Source organism: Dermacentor silvarum, unplaced genomic scaffold (genome assembly GCF_013339745.2).
Source record: "Dermacentor silvarum isolate Dsil-2018 unplaced genomic scaffold, BIME_Dsil_1.4 Seq9434, whole genome shotgun sequence".
In the NCBI taxonomy this organism is placed as follows: Eukaryota; Metazoa; Arthropoda; class Arachnida; order Ixodida; family Ixodidae; genus Dermacentor; species Dermacentor silvarum.
Genome location: NW_023606999.1, coordinates 10409 through 24042, shown reverse-complemented (window position 1 = coordinate 24042; position 13634 = coordinate 10409). Strand labels below are relative to the sequence as shown.

The following is a 13634-nucleotide window of genomic DNA, read 5'->3' as shown; positions in this document are numbered from 1 at the left end:
CATAGACAACATTAAGGAAATAATTGAAGAGAAAAGCTAGTGCACGTAAAGAAACCTAGATATTCAAATGATAGTATCCTATGGACGGATGGATGGAAAAACTTTATTAAGATCGAGTCCTCCTATGGCCACTAAAAACTTATTTATTGGCAATGAATGGACAGTACCGGACAATGCATTTCAGTGCTGTGCTGTATGTGAAAGAAAAAAAAAAAAACGCAGAAAACCTCGCTGCATTTGAGCGATTAGTAATACCAAGAAATGCGTTAGTTTAAAGCATGAGACGCGGGATTAGAACTTTCTCTATATAGTGCGATATGGCTGCAGTCGCAAAAGCCCGAGACAGATTCACTGATGACGCTCAGAAACTTGAGATTCACTGTGATAATGCAGCAAGAGCGCTTGAAGGTTGAGGAGCTGCAGTGCCTAGTCGGTGAAAAACTGTGACCCTAATTATGGCAGATGAAACGAATGGATTTTCTTGCACAGATTCAAGTGAACTCAATTCACACTTTTGTTATCGGTACAAACCACGGCTTCATATTCAAGAACAGGGCGAACTAAAGTTTAATGTAAAATCAGCTTAGTATTGCGCGGGGCCTTAGATAAAGTGCGGCGCAAACAACTTTAATTTTCTAAGTGTTTATTATTGCGTTAGCAATACGTGGACACTATAGGCGAATTTCCGTCGTCGTAGTCGCCGTGAGGTCCGTATAAAGTCGGCGCGCGATCGTCGCCACGCGTTGTACGCTGTATGTACGAGTGAAAGTATGCGACGGTTAGCTGGCAATCGCGGCTCGCGCCCACAAGGCGGGAAGCGCGAAGGAAGCGCAGTCTCCGGTCGCACACACGCTCCGGAGGGAGTGTAGGGATGTGGAGAGGCAGTGCCTTACTGCGGCCGTGCGCTCCCGCCGCGCCGTAAGGCAACGGGGGGGGGGGGGGGGGGGGGGTCGGGTTTTGCGCTGCTAGCGCACGCCCGCGCGGCTGTATTTTGAAAGCCATCTGCGGCAGGGGCAGAGTCTGCCCTCGCTGTGTTTTCGCGGCTAAGATCGCGTTGATGCGAGCGCCGCACGAAGCTCAATCGGTGGCTGCTGCTGGTGCGCTGATTGACTCCAGCGTTTTGACAAGGTGTTTCCGCGGTGAGATGCGTTCATGTGTGCATGCGCTTGCGTCACACCATGCTTGTTAATTTAGTTAGTGTGCGTATGTTTACAAGTTTATACGGCCGATAAAACTACTGTCCTTACTTTGTATAGATGTCTAATAATTTTTATCGCAATCGACGCTTCGCCTTTCGGGCGAAACTACGATTTTTGTTTACATGTTCAATGTGGTGAGACCAAGAAAGACTACTTAGGAAAATACAATCTAAATACTTATATTGCAACCACGTGTAAGCCTAGCGCCATTCAATAATACAATGCGAAGGGCTTAAATCTGTTAGTAAATGAGAAAGAAAGAAAAATACGGAACACGCTTGTTTACTTTGTTTTACGTTACAGGTTAAAGAACCCCAGGAGGTTGCAAAAAAAAATCCGGAACCTTCCACCACAGAATCTTTGGTAGCCCCAGCGTAGCTTTCGAAAGTTGAACCCGGTGACTGACTGACTGAATGACTGACTGACTGACTGACTGAATGAATGAATGAAAGCATGAATGAATGAATGAATGAATCGATCAATCAATTCTTTAAACAATCAGCACACTTCAGCGATTTGTTGGGCTCTAAAGTAAGTTACTGCGACAGCATCTACAGTTCTTGCAGGGGATGCCACAATCTTTTTAAGAGCATGCTTCATTGCGTTACTCGCGCTGAGTTGTCTTCGCACACTACACCGTTGCCTGCAGCGCTGCCCATATTTATGCACGATTGCCACCCCTCTCAGAGTGGCCCATAAATATCCCGCAGGAAAACCAGCTCACCTTTCTCGATGCGGCTCCCAAGTGCCTGTTGCCGCAGGGTTGGAGATGGATCTCGGGCGGTTGGCAAAACTTAGTTTTTCTTTGCCGTGTGGCGGGTGTGACGCTGATGTCTAATTGCCGCCTGAATTTGTACAGCTTGTTTTTTTTGCAGACAATCTTGCTTATAATAGAGTTACTTCAGCGCATTGTCTCCGTCGTTTAATCCCGTCCTTTGTTCTATGTTGGCGCTGTGCACATCATCATGAACTACCAACTGGCCCGGTCTCTCACCTTTAATAGAGACCTCCTGTTCGCTATACCGGTGTTCAAAATTAAGCTTTAAATTTTTAAAAAATCGCCTGCGGCAGGTAGCATAATTCTCATCGTTGAGCTGGGTTATTCGAAGAGGGGACATTAGTAGCACGAGAAATCGAAACACATATTCAACTAATTAACAAAATTTACTAATGAACTTCTTAGTTAATTATTGTCCGACACATATTACAATTTACGAATTGTAGCCCGTGAGCTACAATTGCCATATCTGCTGCTACTACGCGGATCTGGCCAACCTGCTTACATTGCAGCCTAGTTTTCCCGCGTGCTGTGTATCAAACGGAGGCATCTCTGGTTCAGTGTGATTTAATAATATATGTCATTGCGGAAGGAAATACGCTTAATCTCAAGACATGCTCAGGACATCTTGCCGTGGGAGTTAATGGAATGACGTGCCATCAAAGAACGACAAAATGAAACTAACCCATCGCTTGCTAAAATGGTTAATCAGGCTAAAATAAGTACCAATTAAAATACAAACTATTTTGCCTAATGAAGAGCAATCGAACAGGGAATAACTATGCAGTCATTGTTTCGACGAGAGGACCAGTTTTGCCTTTAACGGCGTTTCTTTCCGGACATTGTTCATTTTTCAAATGCGAAGCATTTCTTGGCGAACATTTCCTACTTTGACAGTATCTATCTATCTATCTATCTATCTATCTATCTATCTATCTATCTATCTATCTATCTATCTATCTCCTATCTATCTATCTATCTATCTATCTATCTATCCATCTATCTATCCTCTCTATCTATCTATCTAGCCGCCTACGTCTTTGTGCTCTCATAGTCGTTTCGTTAACTTGGTATGTACGAAAAATGGCATACTATGACAAGAGTATATGGCGAACATAAATGATAGGTCATAATGTGAATGTCATGATACGCATGCCATGTAGGTCATGACAATGACCCAGCGAAAAAGATTAACACTCGAAACCACTGAAATGGGTTCGGACGTGGGCACTAAGTGAAGCAAACCCTAAAGGATGCTGGTAGAAGTCATAGTCATGAACATGACTCAGCAAAAATGTCAATGACTCAGCGAAAAAAGATTAACACTCAAAAGCCAATGGAAAGGGTTCGGATGTGGTGGCAAGTGAAGGAAAGGCTAAAGGTGACTGGTCGCAGTCATAGTCAGGAGCATGACTAAGGCTTCACCTTAATCTCATAGGTGTAGTTAAAGGGACTCTTGAGGACGCATGACATGAATGTCATGACATGTGTGTCATGTAGGTCATGAAAGAGCCACCTACGTCTTGGTGCTCTCATGGTCGTTTCGTTAACTTGGTATGCTCCCCGCACACTGCTTCGCATCACATAACATCGATTCCCACGGGGCGTGGGATCTGCCGGCTATTTTTTATACTTTATCTTATGTGAACTTGCATCTTTTTTTATTTATTTATATATAGCTTACAGTGACTGCATATACATGCATATTTATTAATTGTTTTCGTCAAAAGTAGCGTTTTAAAATTAGTTTTTTCATAGGTGACGCGACAGTAAGCAGATCCTCCTACGTTTTTCGCAAATTATCGTGTCCCTGTTTGAAACATGGAGCTATAGTGGCAGCTTTTCGAGTGCAAGGATTGAAGAGCGGCACACTGGTTAGTCTATTTGCGTTTCTTTAACAGTCCTCTCGCTGTCACTTTTCAATGCAGGCGGCAACGTAGAAGACCTAGGCGACATTGATGGCGTCGACATGTGGCGCAGCCTAATCACGGGCGCCGGTTCTCCGAGGGCTGAAGTGCTGCACAACATCGACCCGCTGTGGAACATGTCTGCCTTACGCGTTGGGCGCTACAAGTACGTCAATGGGACGTACGGTGGCGGCAACTACGACGGCTGGTACCATCCGCTGCAAGTCAGCGACTCTCAGCTCGGACTTTACAGAGTGGACAACACTTCAGGGGACAAGTACGGTCTGCACCATCTCTACGACGACCATGGTAGGGATTTGACGACTCCTGTGGACAATGTGATGACGTGGCTGTACGAGCCTAACACTAATCCTGTTCCTTCGTCGGGAGCAGGCGGCAGGTACGTGCACCACGTTCTGGGATGAGTTGGAGTTGTTGCGCGCTTGTTAGAGTAGGCCGACAGGCGGAATGAAGAAACAACTGTATAAAAAAGATCCATATGCCCTAGATATATGATTACATGTTTCATATAGGAACATTCGGAGTGGTAACAGGATTAGACTATACAATTTAACAATATTTCAACAGTAACCATACACAATACAATATATACAATATTAGCATATGGTATTACAAATCTGTTGCATGTCGATTTCTTAACATGGGAAGTGTGCGCAGGATAAGCTTTGGACTATCAACAGTTTTATTTTGTTTGTTTATTGGTTTATTTGCAAAAAGTCGCAGTTTCACCCGAAAGGCGAAGCATGGATTGCGATAGCAAATTTGTACAGAGCTATACAAAGTAAGGATAGTAGTTTTATCGGCCGTATAAAGTTGTAAATATTCGCTTACTAACTAATAAACAAGCACGGTGTCATGCGCACACTGGTATACATGAACACATCTCGCTCGATGACAGCGGAAACTCGTAAAAACGCTGGAGTGAGAAAGTGCGCCAGCGGCAGTGAGCACATTGGCCTGAACTAAACGTCCACAGCACAGTGCACACGAAGCTACGGCACTCGGTGCATGCACTTTGTACTCATCGCAGATCGCTTTGAAGATGAAGCACCCGCGGGCGCACACTTCGGCCACATCGCAGTTCGCTTTCCAGGTAGGCGCCCGCACGGTAGCTCTATGAGCAGCAGTCGGAAGAGCAGTACGCACCCTCCCCCCCCCCACCCCTCCTCTGTGCCTCGCGCGCGAACGAAGACCACGCGCGCTTCCGGCCGCTTTCTTCTCTCTCGCGTGCGCGAGATTACGCAGCGGTTGCCGGCTCACCCTCGCACGCTTTCACTCGCACACAGAGCGTAAGGCGCGCAGCGACGGTTTCATTGCCGTGGGACCTTACGGAACCTCACGGCGACGGCGACGGCAAAGATGCGCTTGGCGTGTCCATACTTGCTATTGCAAGAATAACCTAGGGGCGAAAGCAAGCGAAACAGCGTGTTCACTTGCGTTTCGGCAAAACTGGGACGCTCGAGGTAGACCTGATTGCGTGTGATTGAGGTAATTAACCTAAAATAATCCGAATTTAAACTAGGGGCGTGGCTATGTTCTCTCTTCATTCCTAGTTTGTACTTTTGTACTTTTCAAGTACAAAATTGTCCTAAGGTTCGAGTTCACAAAGCTGTCGTTCATTTTGCATCAACTCGTTCTGATTCCCAAGAATCTTTTTGTTCTCAGTCCACACCCCTTATGAGGGAGAAATATTTCGGTGTCCTGCGGGGATAACTGTGAAAATTGTGCACACTATAGTAGTACAGAAATTACATGAACAAGGATAAAGTGCATCAAAAGGCTGACCAACGTTTCGATACGTGCACCTATCTTGGTCAAAGGCAATACGTGATGGGGTCTGCCTATCCAAACGCCTATCCAAAGACAATTTATTCCTGTTTAATAACTTTGATACTACGGTGTGCTACTACATCGGTCGGCCGGCTTCTTGATTTTTTTGGATGCACACTATATTGTGTCTCTTGGCTACGCTTCATCGACCTCGACCCCTGGAAGCCACGGCGTATGTGTTAAAAAGTGCACGCAAGCGTTGCACAGAACCAGCAGAGTGCATAAATCCCATCACCGCCATGAAACTCCCCACTCTAGTCTTCCAACGCGTCGCTGACGTTCCGCCAAACCCTTTACTCTGCGTGAGGTGTGTGATATGGTAGGCTGGAGCCACATTGCTCAGGCCGGCCTACCCATTCGTGTCCCAGTAAAGTTCATCTCTCTCTACTAAAAGCCAAAGCTTTAAGGGTCCCGTTACACAGAAAGCACGACGTCGCCAGCTATGAACGCATGTTGACCGTGAGCGAAAATTTTCTACCAATCGCAGCGCGGCGTGCGCTACGTTTCTGCCAATCACAGAACGGTGGGCGCATTGTGCTCCGATCGGGTCCTTGCAGCACCATCAGATGGCGCTTGCCTCCGCGCATCCACGGCAGCGGTGGCGCCGGCCGTGCGGGGTACAGAAAAATAAAGAACCGGAAAGCTCGCCTTCGTGCATTGCATTTCTCGATAAAGATGACAGTCGCATAAGCTGCAGTTCCCGCGAAGCGTGAGAAGCAGTTAGGGACCCTTTATGCTATCGCGTTCTACTCTCAAGGCGAAGCTTAAGCGTGTCCCAAGCTTCAACAGCGAAGCTGTTTAAACCAGCCGTAAAACGTGCGCATTTCACAAAAAGCCATCTCGCCGTAGCCATGGCAACCAGCGACGCCGCAGCTGGCTGCCACTGCGCGTTGCCTAGTAATCACCTCGCGGAGCGTCGTGCACTATGCTCGGAAGAGAGAAATAGAAAATGACAGCGAGAGAGAGTGCACGCGTCGCGCGCTATGCTCGGGAGAGAGAAAGAGAAAGTGAGAGCGAGGGCGATAGAGAAAAAAATTGTAGCAGCACCAATGAGGCAACGCGCAGAGGTGCTGCCGACGCCAACCGTGCTTCTCTGTTTCCCCGCATTAGCGCCGAATGATCGCGGTGTCCATGACTGCAGTTTTTGTGTCCCCAAACATCTAAAAAAATCAAAAATAAAATGGGGAAGCCCGCACCACCAGAGAGGTAGAGCAGGCATAAGTGCAAATAGGAAAATAAATCAAAAAGGCGATGCCACAGCATCCAAAAGAATTTAAATGAAAAGCCAATTATTAAAAGAAGAACGGAGGCAAGCCTCAAGTATATGACAAAACACAAACACGCAGACACCTTTGACGCAGTTTTAAAAGCCGGAACAAATTTAAAAGCCGGAACACTGTGTATAGCTTTCGCCCCACTTCCCTAGTGTGCTCAAACTGCAAGTGCTTCGCGAGGCGTTCCCCGATGCCACAGACCACGAGGAAATGCTTATACACTTCGTATAACTTAGCATCACTTGGCATTATTTCGTATAACTTAGCATCACTTCGTATAGCCAGGACCAGCTAGGAACCGATCAGCTCCGCTGTGTCTTTATCCTTGCGCCACTAGTGCAAGCTACTCCGATTTTTTATTGTGGGGCAAAACGAATAACAACGAGCACTGGCTTGCGCCACAGCGGCCGTTCTGAATTTATTTGTGCTGGAATTTTCCCTTATGCAGTGGATGCATCATTAATGCTAGTGGAGCATTTTGCGGAGATGGACTGTTGATCACATACAGTATGCCAGCCATCAAACGAGTTTTCTTCATTTGATTGTTTCGTTGCTTAAACGGTGTCTTTCTACCAGTAGGACAATTTATTGTGCCGCGACTTGGAACTTACATTGTTGACGAATATTATGTCCTGTCAGGAGCAACGTCTTGGATCCGACTTGCGCGGCGGCTCGGACAATCCTGTCCATCGGTCGCACCTTGCCCGAAGCATAGTCCCCGAGAAGTTCTGACAGAGTGCGGCCAACCGAGGAGGAAAGAATGCAAGCACTGGAAAAGCCGTGCCTCTCGACATCGAACAAGACCCGTGCGAGATAAACAACATAGCCGAGAGAATCCGCACGTCAGTATTTCTCTTCAAATGCGAGCAACAGTAAATCTCGTAATACTGGCGAGAGATTTGAACAGCATGCTTTTCGGGTTGTTGGGTTTGTTTCACTTAAGCGTACTTTGTAACAGCTCTTTTCAATAGGCTACTGCCTTAGCTAAGAACACTTGCTTTTACGGACACAGAGCCGACACGTGCTCTTACGAACAGTTTCAGTCTAAGAATCTTTTTGTGAATGCGTACCCAATCCCGTTCTCAGACCTCGGCACATACAGCTGATGCGAGGAAATGGTCGTGTCTTGAAGAAAAACCTTTAGGGCGCTAAAAAGAACCCACGGAATTATATCCTGTGCATGGTACCAGCCTATAGCTGTAACTTAAGTTGACTGAACATTTAAGAAACGTTATCAGCAAGGACCAGTTTGAGACACACCACATGGGCTGTTTGATTTCAAGTACGTGTTGGGCGAGACTGTGTTATCAACCCCAGAATTCAGAAAGGCACCTTAACTTAAAGCAGGCTTTGGTACGGGTCTTGTTGGTATTCCTTTGCAAACTTCATTTACAGCGCATACATAGACAAAGGGACAGCATATGACGAAAGACAGCGCTGACTTCCAACTGAAATTTTATTTCGAATACAGCGCTTCATGTATGTGCTGTAAATCAAGATTGCAATTAACGTGAAGACCACGCAATTGACTTGATTTAATAACGCCTGTCGTGAGCGCACAGAGGAGACGCAATGAGCGTCTTGGGCACGGTTTCCCGCAGGCGTCATTTATATCAACTCAAGCATGGGCTTGAACTTAGGATGAGTTTCTGAATATGGGGGGTAAGACTGCGATTTGTGTTTACTGGAGCACGAGTCGCAACATATAACGCCAACTGCATTCTCATGAGTAGTGCACAGAACTTCTGAGGCCAAATATCACAAACATTTGGATTCATAATTGTTGTTTACATTAGCCTACTGGCTTCGTAATTATTTTACAACAGTACGATTGGCAGGTAGTTTCTCCTGAATTAAAACGTAAATTTTAATTGCGGGAATTTATGTCCAAAAATCACGATATGGTTATGAGGCATGCCGTGCGGGGGACTCGGGATAAACTTTGAATCACATGTGGTTCTTTAACATGCACCCAATGCACATCACACGAGCATTTTTGCATTTCGCCATCATCGCAATGTGGCCTCCGTGGCCGGTCATCGAACCCAAGACCTCGTCCGTTGCAGCGCAATGTCATAGCCGCTAATTCCCGCGGCGAGTGCAGCTGCTCTTACGTGAGGGCCTAGCGTAAAAACATACTTATGAATAGGGACAACCCGCACTCAGAAGAAAAGTTAATGAAGTTCGGCTCAGCCGCGTTACCGAAGATACCGTTCCAATCATCCGGAAATTTCGGGCATATGAGTTTCGGGTATGCGTAGGCTAACAGTCCTTGTTCCTAGCGGTTTCGTCATAACAAGAATGCACGAAGAATGAGAAACGCACTTCGAGAAGATATTCAAAAATGTTAAGTTTCTAATCTGGCGCATTTACTTTTTTTTTTTTCTTTTCAGGTGTACGAAGCGTGGAAAACCGCCTAGAACACACAGGAAGACGATGGTTCCACCTTTGAACAAGCCACCCACAGGAGAGCAGACCCGCGATATTTCGATTTCACATGTGGGCACCTTATATGACTCTGTGTGATTCACTTTCCCGAGTTCCATGGGCAGAGAATTTTGATACATGCGTAAGATATCACAGTAAATGCGGTTAACTCGTGTCGGGTTTCTCTCCTTCGTCAGGATCGGCTGAAGAGCCTCTGCCACGTTTTTTTTATAATCCTATGTCTCTTGATGGCATTAGTCAAAGGGAGATGGGTGGGTTTATGAGAAATACGTTTGAGCACCAACAGATGTCATCACTCTCCGAATAAAGGGAAAAAATATACACTCATGCCGAGCGGGCGTAGTGAAATAAATTGTATCTACTTATACAAAGACGCTTCAAAAGGATGGTACGTTGGGAGCGTTCGTAATCCATACTGAAATCTATTGACAGCGCGAAACAACCAGAAAAGATACACACCGCTTGGCCGTGTATCCTGTCTGTGTCATTCGTGTCGTTTCGCGCTCAATAGTTTTCAGTGAGAAAGACGATTGCCTTTCAATTAATAAGTAACGCGAATGACATATACATTTCGCGACGTACTACCCAGGAACACAGGTTTCAAAAGCCATCGCGAACAGAAGGGAAAGGCAATTGCTGCAATTCTCTCTTTTTTCTGGGGTTTTACGTGCTAAAACCAGTTTCTGATTATGAAGCACGCCGTAGTGGAGGGCTCCGGATTCATTTGGACCACCAGGGTTCTTTAACGTGCACTATAACGCAAGCACACGGGCATTTTGCATTTCGCGCCTCCATCGAAATGCGGCCACTGCGGCCGGGATTTGATCCCGCGACCTCGTGCTCAGCAGCGCAACGCCTGGCTTCAGCACGGCTTAAGGGAACATGCGGGTCGAACGTCTCATTATCATTTTTTTAACTTCCTTAAAATTATTGATTGCAATGTTGCGCCTCAACATTTTATTTTTATGTATAAGAATATGAAGGCGTTTTATCCAACCAAAAGACAGCGAAATTACTTTAATGAAGGCATGGTAACTGTAACGTAGCGCAATTTCCACTTTTCACTATAATGCTCAGCGAAGGCTACGCTTCGTACACACGAGAAGCAAAATATGGTGTGTAGTATTTTATGTCAATCACCATCAAAACTCTTGAACCCAAAATATTTAACAGCTCTTATAGAAACACCTGCAAAGGTAACCATGGAGGTGCTTGTACATCAAACGAGTAGCATTAGTTGTTGAAATACGCGGTCACTCTGAATTAAATATACCCTATGAACAAAATTTTTCGAAACCCTACGTCTCGGCTGAGATGAAATTTTATGACACAAAAAAAAAAAGAAACGCATATCCCAGCTGTGCCGCGGGACAGGACACAACATCGAATGTGGATATTGAAAAAAAAAGTTATGAAAAAAAAAAGATTGCGCAGGCGGTGCGCACGCATCTGTGAAGATTTCAAGTTCAGGTTGCAACCACATTTCATACCGAATGCAAAGGACAGTTGTGAGCGCCTTTGCGGCAAGATTTTGGCTCTTGAGCAACTTGCGACACTTTATTAGTTTATTTTCACACTCCGTGTGGAAAAGACTGCCGTTTCCAGAATAGCCTTTAGGCTAAGAATTTGTGTGTGATCGTCTTTAAATTGGCTTTAAATAGAGAGTTTTATTTTCTATGGGTTGTTATTTCTGTCTGCGTCCTAATTTCCCGCTCATTATTTGTTCCAATGGATAGGAACAACTAGCCCAGCAAGGAGCAGTCATAAATGTTCAAAATATTCACAGAGTAGAAGTCACTCGACTTTATGAATTACCTTGAACCCAATAAGACTTGGTGGCCGAAGTGAATGTCATGAATTTTCGCCATCAATTTAAACTAATAACTCGGCCGTTCCTCGTCAGAACTCCACTGAAGATAGCAAAAATGTAGAGAAACAAGGTATGTTCATTGCGACGCAATTTGAAACGCAAGAGATTAGTTCTTTCGATAACAGCAACTCTTTCGATCAGAAACTCAGTGCAAGTGAGAGAAGCTTTCCAAATAAAATGGTGAGTATGCGTAGCCGAGAGAATGCATTTTTCTTTTGCTGCTCTTTGGAACATGGTCATAAAAGTCCAATCAAGGTTGGTTATTTTGAACGAGCTGTATGGGCTGGCAATTTTTGCAGCGTGCTCACCACGAGAGTGCCATCGCGTTTTCCGCCTCTTTGGAGCATGCTTTGAAAAATGCTGACGATGCACCGGAAATATTGCATATGAAGCCACCAGCGTGTCCGAAGCGGCATTCACAAGTAAACTAATCTGGGTCGACCAACGAATTTGTCTCAAGTTTCACGTCAGAGGCCCACAGGCTCACGTCACACCGATTGCGGGCATTGCAAAAATACGTCGACCCATCTAGAAAACTCTCCAGCATCCCAAATTATGCTGACCTGCCACGGTAGCTCATTGGGCAATAGCTATTGACCAATATAGCAGCGGCGTTTTCCGGCCGCTTTATGACGAAATAAAGCGTCCAGAAAATAGTGAGAAACATGGATTCTGTTGAAAAAAGGGCGTCTGCGAGAAAGATGACTACGTGCTCCACTTAAGTGTTCCACGCGCCGCGTACGACTGCAAAACTTAGCTGGGATGTTCACAGCAGCGTATGCTATCCGCAGACAAAGCCCGAGGAGTGGTTCAGGACCCCTTTAAATTTCGTTGTAGATGTTCACATAGACTCTAATACTTAGGGTTCTGGCATCTATGAGACGCTGAACTAAACTAAGAGGTTGCTACCTTACGAGGCTTACGCTAAACTAAACTACGAGGTTGCTACTTTACCAGGCTTACCGAAGCTGTTCGTCTTGTGCAGTGAATTTTTACCACTCTTGCAGCTTTTGGAGTCAATAACTGCATGCCTACGTCGCTGTTTCGCATTATTTTTCAACAAAGGCTAGTGATGCGCGTATCCCGCAAATTCCAGAACTGCGAACGCGACAAACGCCGCGTTTGCACGACACGTCTACTTTCGTCCAAGGGAGTCCATGTGCGCACGAATTTTATGCACAAAGCAAAGGACGCAGTGGAACGTGCACACGCGCACTGTGATGGCGGTCAGCGAAACTTCAGTAACGCCAAGATGCCACAATCTTGTGTTTTGGAACAGGCGGTACAATTTATGGAGTTTCTCAGAAAAAGGGTGAAGACGAAGTTTCTGCGAGCCAGTACGCTACTTCTGTAGCTCTGCTGTTTTCGCCTGATTTCTCTGTAAATCTCCGGGAAGCCGTCATGGATTGTTGCACGGATGCAAGTTGACGTCCCCGCGCCTCTGCTGGGGATGGCGACTTCAGCGGTGGCTGCGTCTAGGAAGCGGACCGGCCTCCACAGCGACACCGACAGCGACGATACCAGTGTCTACTCGCTCAGCAGTGCGGACCTCTCCGATGACGACTTTCAGCTTGTGAGGAGCCGCAAGGCGAAACGAAGAAACACCAGGGCCTACTTGTCTTCAAGCACGTCGACTGCAGGACCAACTCGGAATAGCGCAGTCAGTACAATTTTATTTATACCAGAACTCGCTACCGACAACCTGAGGTGACTCAAACGACAGTCTGTCTCGGTGTTTCTCGAAGCGGTGGCGTCAAATCACGTCACGGATGTCAGAGTCAACGCACGCAAAAATGTCTTGGCTATTGACGTCATACATGAGACGGCACGGATCACTTTGAGCAAACTTACGGAACTTGGTGGCATGAAGGTCCACTCGTGCATTCCTCTGGACAGTGATACCACTACTGGTGTCATCAGCGACGTGAACGTCTCCATCTGCAGCGCCGACTTGCCGATTTTAATTAAGCCAGCCGTTGATGGCTGCGCTATCACTCACGTGTCTCGACTCGGCACATCCCGCTGTGTGAACGTGGTTTTCAAGGGCGAATCTCTTCCTTCACACGTCCAGGTGGGCCACTTTAGACACCCCGTGCGTCCATTTATGCAAAGACCACTCCAATGCCGCAACTGCCTGAGGCTGGGTCACGTGAGCGCTGTGTGCGAGAATACGAGAGTTTGCTCGCGCTGCGCACAACCCCACGCTGCAGACTCCTGTGCAGCCACGGTGCTCAAATGCCCAAATTGCATTGGGTCCCATGATGCTACCTCAAAGGACTGCCCTAAAATGAGGGAAGAAAGGGCGGT

At 46.3% G+C, this 13634-nt stretch overlaps 1 protein-coding gene across 1 annotated transcript; it reads left to right on the top strand.

Moving 5' to 3' along the window:
• Positions 1 to 3905: 3905 nt before the first annotated feature.
• Positions 3906 to 7724, top strand: LOC119435837 (uncharacterized; the record flags this gene model as incomplete). The annotated part of the gene is made up of 2 exons (XM_037702545.2): positions 3906 to 4284; positions 7649 to 7724. Coding segments are annotated over 2 exons (455 nt in total), but the record flags the coding sequence as incomplete, so codon positions are not given.
• Positions 7725 to 13634: the final 5910 nt, after the last annotated feature.